This window comes from Monodelphis domestica, chromosome 5 (assembly GCF_027887165.1).
Source record: "Monodelphis domestica isolate mMonDom1 chromosome 5, mMonDom1.pri, whole genome shotgun sequence".
NCBI classification, from domain to species: domain Eukaryota; kingdom Metazoa; phylum Chordata; class Mammalia; order Didelphimorphia; family Didelphidae; genus Monodelphis; species Monodelphis domestica.
Window position 1 is genome coordinate 113,643,912 of NC_077231.1, and position 13,082 is coordinate 113,656,993.

Genomic DNA, 13,082 nt, shown 5'->3' on the forward strand with positions numbered 1-13,082 from the left:
AGACATGAATTTTCCTGACTCTATCCATGGTGCCATTTAGCTATCAATCTCATCTCTTGCTATTATTCCCTTATAGGAATTCAGAGCCTCAGATTATACTCTTTACTGTTTTATGATCATTTTTCACTCTGAAGACTCTGCAGATAGCATTTTCCCTCCTAAAATATTTTCTTTCTTTCTTTCTTTCTTTCTTTCTTTCTTTCTTTCTTTCTTTCTTTCTTTCTTTCTTTCTTTCTTTCTTTCTTTCTTTCTTTCTTAGGTCAAATACTACCTCTCTAAACAGTAATCTCTTTTAAAAAAAGTTCTATTCTTATTGTATGTGTCACTCATTTTAGCCATAGAACTAGATTGAAAGCTCCATGAGGTAGAGGCAATAGCTTCTCAAGCTCCTTTGTATGGTTCACTGAATTCAATAAACCCTTGACAAATATTTATTCAATGAATGAGTAGTGAATCAGATACTACCTTGAATTGTTATTAAGCTTTTATGTATATAAGTGTGTCTTTTCCCCTTAGCTGTATTGTATGTTCCATGAAGGTCAGGATCATGTCTTATTCATTTTTTATGTATTTATTTTAATTTCCCATTTATCTTGACACACAGATTTTTACCAGATATTTGATGCAAAGATTCCCCCTACCAGTTAATTGTGCTCCTTTGATGATTTTCTCTAGCTTTTGTTTGGTTAAGAATTCTCCCTTTATACACTAATGTGCCTTTGGAGAAACTGAATTAATCCAACGATTCTGAAAAGCAATCTTAAATTATGATGGGAAAAAGACTAAAATGTCCTTGCTTGGACCATATTGATTCTGTAACTAATAAGGGGTACCCCCATCCTCTTAGTCACTCAAGGCCACAACTTTGGTATCATCCTTGATGCCTTATTGTTACTCATCTGACATCTAATTCATTGTTAAATCTTGTAATTTCTATTATTTCAACATCTATGGCATGTACCTACCTTCCTATAGCCATAATCCTAGTTCATGCTCTCAGCACTTTGCTTAGGCTACTGTAATAGCCTTCTAATCAGGCGTCCTGATTCAAGGTTTTTTCTACTTCCTGCTTCATTCCATTCTTCACTTGCCCAGGGTGCCAAAGAGATTTTTCTAAAGCACAGTTCTGACTATGTTCCTCCTTCTGTTCACTGAGCTCCAGTGGCTCCCTATTACCTTTAGGATCAGATATAAAGTCCCCCTGTGTGGCATTTAAAGCTCTTTATAAACTGGCTTCTTCCTACCTTTCTAGCCTTGTTAATCAAACCTTACTCTTTCCTCTATGCATATACTATGATTCAACTGCAATGTCCTATTTCCTGTTCCTCAAACATTCTATCTCTCAATCTTGTGCCTTGGTTTTTCCCTCTCCGTGACATTCTATATCTGATTAGTTGCCAAGCTTTGTTGATTTTATCTCCATAGAATATTTTTGTCACCTTTTCTCCACTCACATAGCTACCTACCTCATTCAAGCTTCTTACCTGGATTATTGTGATAGCTTCCAAACTGTTTTCCCTGCTTCTAAGATTCTAAGAATGGGAGGGAGCCAGCATGTCAAATTCCCAGGAGATATTCCTTTTAGCTATTTTTTTGCCTTGGTGACATCTCTTTACAGTATTCCTTAGGAATTCAAATTCTCTGCCTTCTTCTATGAGGACATATTCGTGGAGCCTGAGGCTTCATTGGAAATGTAGTGGCATGCATATTGCAAAGCCCACAGGGAACTGCAAACTTCCTTTCATGTGACCACAGTTACAGAGCTAAATAACACTAATACTTAATAGTTTTAGGATCCTTAACATTTCTGTAATGTCTTCAGATTTACAGAGAAAGCATCCTCCTTATAACAGTCCTATGGAGATAAGTTAGTGCAAGTATATGTCAATTTGGAGTAGAATGAGCTGGCTGAAATAGGAAGACCTGGGTTCCTGCCTACTCAAAAACATATATATACTGGCTGAGGGTCCCTGACCAAGTCATTGCACTTTTTGTCCCCTCAGGCAATTTTCTAAGATTACTCTACTTTATGTATTAGGAATAAGGAAGAATATTTGGAGTCAAAAGATCTAGATTTGAGTCTTAGCCTTTATTGCCTATATAATGTCAAACAATTCATTTTATCATGCTGGACCTCAGTTTCCTCATCTAGTTGGTTGAACTAGATGACCTCCTAGGTCCCTGTTAGCTAAGAACTAATACTTTAGCACCACAGTGCCTGTCTTATAGAAGGCATGAATAAATATTGACTTAATTTTGTGATCCTTTAAGTTGTAGAGCAGATGCTAAACTATATAGATTAGAGCATTTTAACACTAGGAATTTCCTACAAAGATGAAATCAGAAGTTTCGTTCCATTTTTTAAAGAAGCAAATGACTAAATTGAGACTTGGCAAAATTAAATGACTTTCCCACAGTCACTCAGTTAGAAGTATCAGAACCAAAACTCAAATCCAAATTTCTAAGATATCTGTCCATTTCTTAACCATTTTGTGTGTTCCTCATTCTTTCTCCCCCCGCCCCCGCCCCCCCAGCTCTTGATCTTCCTTGAAGGGTCTAGGGGATTCTGGTTATGAGAGAGTGAGTTTGTTTTCTTATCTGGAGGTGGAAGTGGATCCTTGGCTATCAATGAGGTTTGTGAGACTGCAGATAACCACCTAGCATAGAAACCTGCTCTTTCCTACCCACGGAGAGTGACCAGGAGCTTGGAGTGGGTTGGCTTGTGTGTGAGTGTGAATGTGTGCAGCTAGGGTCTCAAGACTGGGTTCCTCAGGCAGGGTACCGAAACCTCCTGCTTCTTCAGCAGGGACATCTCTCAGACCCTGAGCCTGGTGGTGTACAGGCATACACCGGAGAGGTGTATATAACTCAGACCTTTTCTAAGCTTCAGAGGGGCAGCGAAGTGCAAAGCAATGGCAGAGTAGGACAGAGCCGTAGGGTTACCTCCTGCTTACTCTTTCTGCTCCCTACTTTCCCCGAGCCCTTTGGAGCTCATCTTCAAGTCCTTCAGGCTTTTCTGACGTTTAAAGAGACAGGGATCCTACATACAGTTCCAGCTCATCAACAGCTAAAGAGCCCTTGACATTTAAGAGAGATTTTTCGGCTGTGCACTTGTATAGGCAAAGAGCAGAAGCTAATCCTATTAAAGGTATTGTGTCATTTGGGGGAGAGGCATCCCCCACCACGGGACAGGCCCGTGCTGATTGGCTAGATGCAGAGCTGGGGGTGGGACCACAAGGACCCGGGATGGTGGTGGTGATGGTGGTGATGAGGGGTGGGGGCGGGGAGGGGGGTGGTGGTCGATTTATGACTTGATAGTTAGGTCAGGGATTTCTAAGGGAATACCCAGAGGTTGCAGCTGCTGCTGCTGAGCTCACAGCCGCCGGCGAGAGAGCGAACAGCAAGCTAGAGTCAGGCCACAGGCTGAAGAGCTGTTACTGCAAAGTAACGGGAGAGGGGGGAGGCGAGAAAGCCAGAAAAAAAGTGGTAGCGTTCTGTGGTGGGGCGGGGTGCTCCGAGAAGCTGTGCCCCTCTGGCACGCGTGGACCCCCTGGCTGGAAGAGACAGAGCAAAACTGACTGCTTTGGAAGACAAAATAAAATTGAAAGAAAGAAAAGAAAGAGAAGCTAAGTTATGCAGAACTGATTGATTCCCTGAGACCAAGGGAAGGAAGGCATGTGTCTGTTGGGGCTTCGGGACGTGTGTAGGCAGGAGCCGCAGCCCCTACGGGAGCGGGCCGGCCCGTGGTGAATTGGGCGTCCTGGTGGGAAGGTAGAGAGAGCAGCAGTAAACCAGCAGCAATGCAGGGACGCCTGCTCTAGAGAAGCCTCCTGGAGAGGGAGGGTGCAGCCTCGAGAAAAGAGGGGGAGCCCCCCGCCCGGAGGCTGCCTCCCTTTCTGCCCTCCCGCAGCCCCCCTGCCAAGCAGAGTTGTGCACCCCTACTGCGTTCCACTCTGGGAGAGATGCCCTCAGCCCCTGCGGCCCCCCGGGGACAACACGAGCATGGAGAAGTCGAGTAGCGAGGATTCTTCGATCCACCGGAGTCCATCTTTGGACAGCAAGGACTCGGACTTTGCCAAGCCCTCTTCCTCGGGCCGCCCCTTGGGCCGCGGCTTTACCGCAGGCGCCTTCTATGGTACCACGGGCTCCCGAACCAGGGGCCAGAGCCACGCTGAGGCCGGAGTGAAAACGGACAAGTACAATGCCCCGAAGGGCAGCAAGTACGTGGTATTTTACCTGGACCTCTCCTTTGTCTTCCTTCTAGAATTTAAGAAGTGCAACATGGCCAGAGGTTGCCTCTGCTGTTTGAAATACATGATGTTCCTGTTCAATTTGGTATTTTGGGTGAGTACCTGCCCCTACTTCTCTCCTCTGCCTTTCCTTCCTGCCTCAGTCCTGGGGCTCCTGCCCTCCCCTCTCCCCTTCTCTGCTGCATTGCTCGGAACAATGATGGTAAGTTTTTTTTTTTTAAATCCTTGCTACTGCCCTCCCCTTTCTTCCCTCCTTCCTCCTAGTGGGTGCTTGAATGGAGACTTAATTTACTCGGGTCTAGCTCTACTTGGCTTCTAGAGAGATGGGATCTTTTTTTTATTGGCTCTTGAAGTTTTCTGGCCTCTTTTTTTAAAAAGGAGGAAAAAGACATACTTAGGCTTGTCGCCTGGTGGGTGGCCGGGATAGATAGTTCCTAGGACTTGAATAGGGCCTCTGAAGCATAGAAAGTGAAAGGGAGAGGTTATCATTTGCCCCCATTTCTGGGTTATTTTTTATGACTAGTAAAATAATTGAACATTGGTGCCTGAAAAGATGAGCAAATGGGTTCTTCCTGAGGGTGTGAGGGGAGGGTCATACTCTCCAAGCTCATTTTTGATAGCATTTGGGGGGCTAAGGGAGGAGGGAGCTAGCGCTGCAAATTGCATACAAATCTAATGAAATATGGGTGGAATTGAATTGAAATGGTGCCACTATATTGTTGGGGCAGTGTGTGGTTCTGGTCCTGATGGATGCCCCAGTATTGAGTTTGTATTGCAGAGGAGGGAAAATAGTGGAAGGTGTATGAGTGTGGGAGGGAGGGGGTACTGCGATTGTGTGGTTCTGCTTTTGAGGGTTTGGAATGGATTCGGGTGGTGGAGCCAGCTGGCGGGAAGCTCCTCTCATTGAGTCTCAGGACCTGGCAGACTGAGAGAAAGAATCCCAGGGACTGCAGTGGTGTATGGGCAGCCTGAGAGTGTCCATGGGAAGAAGTAATTTTCAACCAAGGGGGTCAGAGTGAGATGGGGAGATCTAGTCACTCTCTAGAGCCCATGTAGTTCTGAATGGAGATGTATTTAAAGGGGGAAAAATCTCAGAGAGGCAAATTTGAAAACTTTGCCAAATTCATTCTTACTCATCTCTCGCCTTGATTTCTTCTATGTCCTTTCTACAAAGTCCTTCCCCCTTCCCCCCTAACCCACTGGAGGTCATGCAAATGTGTGCTATCTCTCCAAGGTGGGTGTGTCTCCTCCTGTCTGCTAGAGGATATCAGCTGCCTAGGATCCAGGATGATCACTGGGGACATGAGAAAGTTACTGCTGAGTTCATGGTCACGGGGTAGAGCTAAGTTAGAAGGGGGTGGCTGTGCTTTGGCAGCCAGTATCTGTGTTGAACTGACCCACTTTCACTGAAATAACTTATGTGAGAGGGATGAGGAGGATGGAGGATTAAGAGGCAGTGTGAGGGTTGGGGGGAAGCTTATACCCATGCCCTATGGGGAGAAGAGCAGTGAACTGGGAGTCAAGAGACCTGGGTTCTCATCCCAGTTCTACCATGAAGCAAGCTGTTTGAAGTTGGGCAAATCATTTGCCCAACCTTTCTGGGCCTTAAATTTCATCATATGTAAAATGAAGGACTTTGATTAAATAATCTCTAAAGTCCCTTCTGGCCCTTGACATTTTATGTTGCTGGTTTAAGATTAACAATAGGTTTCATGTAACAAAAGAGAATCTGTGAGAGCCTATGATTAGAGCCAGTGGGAATCCCTGAGTTGTTTCCTGTAAGGACACCTTTCTTGCAAAGAACACTGGTGTGCTTTCCATCTTGTGCAAAGAACTTTGTCCAGTGTCATTCATGTGGATCTTCCCCAGAATGTTTCTGATTACTTAGGCTGTTCCTGGTCCTGGAACACTGAATCATAGAATTTCAACACTGGAAGTTCAATTGTTACCTGAGCAAGAATTCCCTCTGTGAGATCCCCATTAATTGGTCACTTAGACTATTTGAAGACCTTTCAGTAAGGAGAACTCTCTATGTCTTGCCACAACCCATTCTACTTTTCCCTTATTTAGAGACAAAATCTCCCTCTCCATGATTTCTACCAATCACTTCCAGTTCTCTTCCTTGGGGAACAAATTAATAGAACAAGTTAAAACCTTTCTATGCAACCAGCTCTTCAAATACTTGAAAATAGTTACCTTATCAACCCTCTCAGTCTTTTATTCTCTAGGCTAAATAACTTTGTTTCTTTCAGTGAATTTTCTTATGGCTTGGTTTCGAGCCCTCCACTATCATAACCACCTTCCTCTAAATGCCTTCCAGTTCATCAATGTTTTTTTGTGAAATATGGCACCAAGAGCTGACCACAGTACTCCAGATTTGGTTTAACTGTGGTAGAGTGCCCCTTGTTCTGAACACTGTTTCTTAATACAGCCTGAAGGTTCAGATTTCATGGGAACTGGGACAGAGATTTTTCTTCCTCCCCTTCCCCCCCTTGGTTGACAGACTTTATTTTGGAACATCATAAATCTGTAGAATTCATTGAACATAAAAACTGGAAAGGACCTTAGAGATCATTTGGGCCTTACTAGCATTTTGTCAAGAGTCAACTAGAATAAGATGAGAATATCCTTCTGGTAGTTTTGCAGCCCTCCTCTGGGCCAGTTCCTCCATTTTCTTTTGACTTTTTTCACCAGGATCTGCATAAGTCACACATTGGCTGATACTTCTCTCGTGTTTAAAAGAACATCGGCCAACTATTTTTATTTTGCCAGTGTACCAAATCTTTCTACCCTTCTGTTTTGGTTTAAAGCACTTTGTGCACCTGGGCAAAAAGAGCAGGCATTACTCCTAGCCATCACTTTGTGAAACCTCTCTTGTGGATTCTCTGCTGATTTCACTATATCAAGCTTGTCTTGTTCACTGGGTAACTCCTCCCCACACCTGCTGGCTATATTTGATTTAATCTTTTATGGTTTTCTATTTCCCCAGGATAATCATGATCATAACTGGATATTTATATAGTGCTTTTCAGTTTACAAAATGCTTTCCTTGGTTTCCTTATAAGGATCTCATGAAGTTGGTAGTTAAGAAATTATTGGCCTCATTTAAAAATGGCTGCTCAGAGGGATTGAAATGATCTGCCTAGGTTAACCAAGCTAGCAATCAAGCAATTAATGATCAAGTATTTATTAAATAGCAACTATGTATGAGTCTTTTTTGCTGTGCCCTGGGAGAGACAAAGATGAAAGTCCCTACCCTCAAGGAGCTTCCTTATTATTAAGGGAGGTAACATATACATATAAAAGTATATAAAAATAAATATAAGGCAGGTTTGGTTTTTTTGGAGGGGTGGCACTGGCAGCTAGGGAAAAATCAAAAGAGATTCAGAGCAGAATTGGAATCCTTAAATTAACAACTCTTCTGATTCCAAATTCATTGCTCTTTCCACCTCACCAGATGCTTCTCTGGAATTGATTTGAGTGTATAACTTCATTTAGAATATTAAGTCTCTTAATGGGCAGACCAGATGTAGGGATCTTCATCATGTTTATCACCTGTATTCCCAAATTCATTTTATCAGAAGGCAGCTATTACTCTATGAACTACTTGTGTGAAAGTGGCTGAACAGATAAACTGAATGGCACATTGATATCCTCAGGATAAGAGGATTAAGAGTGAGAGGAAGACCATCTGTATGTTGAGTGGATCCTCTATGGTGTATTATGGAAAGATGGAGTCAAGGGTTAGACAAGATAAGGAGTTGTTGAGTTTGCTATTTATTCCAGGAGGTCAGAACCCACTGCTAAAATCACAGGGCTACCATTTCACCTAGCATTTTTTGTTCAAGAAAGTGAAGTCGGGCAGAATTCCTTCTTTCCCAGTATTTAGAGATTCTTTCTCCATCCCACCTTCCCTTACTTTTCTTTAGTTTAGGAACTGTTCCATCTCACCTAAAGAGAAGAGAATGGATAAAATAACCACCACAGGTCCTTTCCAAGCCAGATTTCAGGTATCTCTAATTCTCTGACTTGAATGGTTACTTGGTATTTATTTTCCTGAGTGGTATAGGTTCTGTGCAGAACACTACTTTTGAGACCAGATCTTCATTCCTTGAAAGCATACATAGCACCTTGGAGCCCTAAAACACAAAGTGTTAGAGGTAAACCTTGATTTTGCATATGTTCTTTGCCTCAAGTGCCATAGGGAGATACAAGTTTGGGAGGAAAGATATTGGACATTATGCTCCAGAAGGTGGATAACTTCTCCTGATGAGATTAAGAATAACTTCCTGGAGGGTGGGGTGTTAGCAATAATGGGCACAGACTGCATTGGCAGGCAGAGGTCAAGGAAAAGGGAGGGTCCTGTGGGCAGAAAGGACTGATGGTTTGGGAAAAGAAAAAAGCTGAGTAAGAGGGAGGAGGGACAAAAGCATCCAGTGCAAAGGCCTGGGATGTTTGAGTTCACTGTCCTTGTGAATCTGAGCAGGGAGTGCATTCAAGGATGTGGAGTAAGAAAGGAAAAGATAAAAGTCAGGAGGGTAAAAATAAGGAGGATGGAGAAACATGGTAGAGTAAGTGCTTTCTAACTGTGTGGCATTGAACAGTTTTTTTTTCCTTTCTCTAAGTCTCTTTTTTTATCTATACAATGATGGGGTTTGGTCCAAATGTTTTCCAAGTTCTCTTTCTCTTTATCTGGATTGCTGATTCTTAAAGAGAACAATGTGTGCTTCAGTGGGACCTTCCATTGATAAGGCTATGGAGCTGGATTTGTAGGAGGGTAGGGCAGAATTTGGGGTGGATTCAGATGATTAACTATCTCTGCTTCTCTTCTTTCTCCTTCTCTTCTTCAGGAAAGTTCACTCCACTATCTTAGTGCCCTGCCCTCTAGGACCAATTCCTTGCCCAAATGGGAAAATTTGCCAATAGCCATTTCCACATACGGTTTCATTTCCCAAGTTTAAGACCACAGCCATTGTGCCCAATGTAGATGGAGGTAAGCAGAGTATTTGAAGTTCAGCCAATAGTTACTCTAAGTGCTGCTCTTTATTTCCACCCCAGCTTCACATACATTCTGCCTCTCTAGGTTGCCAGGTGTCAAACTTATAGTGTAGTTGGAAAACAGTCCTGGCTCCTGGAGCCTTGTGGTTATCTGACCCATCCAAAAGATTTCTCCCAGCAATGGGAACTACTCTACTAGCTATTTCCTTAGGGTCCCACAGGTCTCTGATTCTTCCCTGAGGGCCATCTGGCTCAGCTTCCCTGGGTGGAGAAAGTAAATGAGTCCTAGTCTGGAGCTTTAAGAAAAGGCTTTAGGTATTTAATTTTGTGCCTGTTGGGTGTGTGTATGTGTGTGGAATTGATGCTAGAGGGGCCCTTCTTTGAACACCTGGGACTTATTGTCATGGTTTTGGGAGTGGCAAATTGAGATCTGAGCCCAACTGTTCTACCTCCAAATGCATTGCAGATCTATTAGTGAGTGCAGAGAGGTGGAGGGCAATGTATGGATAGCATAATTGCCACTTGGAACAATATTGACTACATATTCTAAACAATGGAGCTATTCCATCATTTTAAATTATGGCTGGCAGCACACTGACATTGTGGCCTTATTGGAAAGTCTATTTCTCGTGGGTCTTTTCCTTAATAAAGGCTAATTAGCCAAGGAAGCACACTCCAGGGTGCCTGTCCAGCAGGATAAACCCTGATGTGGGTTTGATGAATGGAGATGCTGGCGGCATTTGTAGCTGCATGTTGTTGAGTCCTTTCAGTTGTATCCATTTGGGGTTTTCTTGGCAAAGATACTGGATTGGTTTGCCATTTCCTTCCCCAGCTCATTTATAGATGAGGACACTGAGGCGAAAAGGGTTAAGTGACTCATCCAGGGTCAAACATTTAGTGTCTGAGGCCAGATATGAACTTAGGTCTCCCTGACTCCAGATCTATTTAAGGCTCTATCCACTGAGCCATCTAGCTACTCTTGCATCTTATTAACCTCACCTAACTAGGATCACTCCTCTTTTCACTCTTTGGACTGCTCTTCCTTCACTTTCCTCTGTTGCTTATTTGTTCTTTTAAAAAAATGAAAGCCCTTACTTTCTGTCTTAGAATTAATACTGAGTCTTGGTTCCAAGTTAGAAGACCCTTCCAAATTAAAGGATTAGTAAGGGGACTAGGCAATGGGGGTTAAGTGACTTGTCCAGGGTCATACAACTAGGAAGTGTCTGAGGTCAGATTTGAACCCAGGACCTCCCAGCTCTGGGCTTGGCTCTATCCACTGAGCCACCTAGCTGCCCCCTGTTTATTGTACTTGATTATGGACTGATTTAGTAAATGCTCTCTGCCCAGTTGCAGATACATATTCATTGTCTCCCCAAATGGGCTACAAACACATCAGGGACTGGCATTATGGCTGTTGTTCCTTTTGTCTCTTTGCCCACCACTCTTCAGGGCATAGTATTGGCTTCTACATGTGCTGGGAATGTATCTTTAGTGCTATTGAGTGTCTTGCTGTGTGACTTAAAAGATATCTCTTCTCCAAGAACTGAGAAGTAGGGAGACAAAATACAACCCTTTGTAACTGTTCTCAACCCCCCAAAAGGGGTCATGAGGAGAAGGCAGCTCCTGCTCTCTTTCCTGCACATATTCCCTCTTTCCTTTTATGTATACAAGGATAGCACAAAAGAATCCGGGCTAACACTAGCAGTAAGACAGATTTAGATGAGAGGTTGTACATGCCGATTATCCATATTTTGAAGCTCTGGAATGGTTAACCAATGACTGTGGATTCTTCTTCCCTGGAAGCTTTTGCAGGCAGGGTCTTATCTGGAATGGATTATCCATGGCCCAATTTAGATGGGATGAGGAATGCTACAAATTTTTTGAGATCCCCAGGATAAACTAAGTGGGGGAATGATAGCACTATGTTAGCTTCCCCTCCAAAGCATGAAAAATTAAACTTCCTTGTCTTAATATCTATTTTTAAATCATGTTAGAGATAGCATTGATGTCAGTCAAGAAGGGATGGGGGAAGGGGAAAAGTAAAGTACTGCAAGCTGTAGCTGAAATATGGGAAGTGGGTATCTCTGTACTTTAAAAGAGTCCTTGGGTTTCAAGGTAAGATTCTATCTAGGCTGTAGGACGCTTCTCTGCTCCCAACAGAGCAAACCCATCTCACAAATTTCTCCTTGCTCTGGAGATAAGTGGGACTGGTAAACAGTATTTTATGCCTCAAGGCCTTCTGTAGCTTATTGGATATTGGAGCCTAAATTGGATATGTTATTTTAGTTAAAAGATATTTAGAAGCGTAGTTAGAGATCTGGAAGGGAATAACATTAACAACAATAGCTAGCATTTACATAGCACTTAACTTTATGTACATTTTCTCATTTGATCTTCACAATAACCCAGAGAAGTGAGTTCTGTTAATATCTTGATTTTAGAAACAAGGAAACTGAGTCTTAGAGAAGCTAAGTGATTTGCTTAGGATCATAATAAGCATTTGAGACAACAAACAAACTCTGGCACTGGAGGTCTAGTGGAGGTCTATATTCTACTACACCACTCTCTTGGGTTATCTCAGTAAGAATTTTTAAATGGCACAAGACTATGGACTGACCACTCTAGCTATAGCTTCTCATCCTTCAAACACTGGGTATACGTGTATTTTTTCACTTTTTGAGCTTACTTGTCATCTTATCTGTACAAACACTCTGTTTCCATTTTCTCTCAGGATCTGAGGAATAATCCTATTTGGGGGAATATGCTTTTGTGTAGTTAATACTTTAGTTCTAGAGTCCTTACCCCCTCCCCCCCTTTGCTTTCATTTACACAAATCAGTCACTCATAATAATGACATTTTAAGGTCTTATGCATAGCCATTTATTTCACAGTAAGGCAAAAGTAAAAACAACCAATAATACAATATGCATGCATATATTAAAGCAAATTGAGGATTAATAAATTAATCACAATTAAGCTTTAAATCTGTTCATCCTATCTCTGCAATATATTCACTATCAGAAGTACTGGGGGACAGTGAACACAAGCTTAGAGAAATCTTGTAGGGAAACATAAAAATGAAGAAAACCAAAATGCTTGTGATTTTTTATTTTTGTGAATTTTGCCTAGTTAAGCCCTAAAATTTACATACAGTGTGCTGAGGGACCACAGTGCCCCAGTGCTCCAGCCATTTTCTAGTCTTCAAAAAGGTTCACCTTAAAAGTCTGAGTTTTTAATAATTCTTCATACTTGCATCTTAATTAGTTTTTAATAAAGAAAAGTTTTTTTCTGTCCCTTTAGACTATTAAACTGTTCACAGACAAATGAGGCATTACTCTATATCCATTAAAACATGAGTTGAGCCTTTATGTTTATGCCACAGTTTATTTTCTGACCCTTTTGCAACCAAACTGTTCATAGCTTTCTGAAAACTGAGGGATTTTTGTTTGTTTGTTTGTTTTTACACAAAGTAAATCTGTTATTTACTTTGGCAGTTAAAAAAATAAGCTGAAGTCCTTTTTCTAAATCTTTCCGTCTCCAAATTGTTTGTTCACTGATGGGATAGGTGAACTTTGTATTCATTATTAGTTAATTTAACAATTTTTTATAGACTTTCTACAGGGAAAAATACTCCCTCCCTAACTTCCCTTTCAGGAACAACCAAAATGTTCTATATGAAAGGGCAGTACCTTAAAGGGACATTGCCTAACATGTAGATGAGAAAAATGAAACCAAATTAAGTGACCTGCTCCCAAAGTCATTGACTGCTTTTGGGGGAGGGGAAAACTAACTTCTTTTCCTTGTTGCTTTATTGTAGAAGAAGGAGCTAGGGAA

General features: G+C 42.1%; 1 protein-coding gene across 3 annotated transcripts in view; it reads left to right on the top strand.

Moving 5' to 3' along the window:
* TSPAN9 (tetraspanin 9) overlaps nucleotides 1-13,082 on the top strand; it is a 236,630-nt gene that overhangs the window by 118,002 nt on the left and 105,546 nt on the right. For 2 of the 3 annotated variants that reach the window (XM_007503764.3, XM_016425952.2), the window contains one exon: nucleotides 4,265-4,344. In XM_007503764.3, the coding sequence (XP_007503826.1) occupies nucleotides 4,282-4,344 (63 nt within the window). In that variant the 5' untranslated portion in view covers nucleotides 4,265-4,281. Of the gene's footprint in view, nucleotides 1-3,206; nucleotides 4,345-13,082 lie in introns of those variants that run through there. The other variant, XM_001366132.5, reaches the window with a different exon arrangement.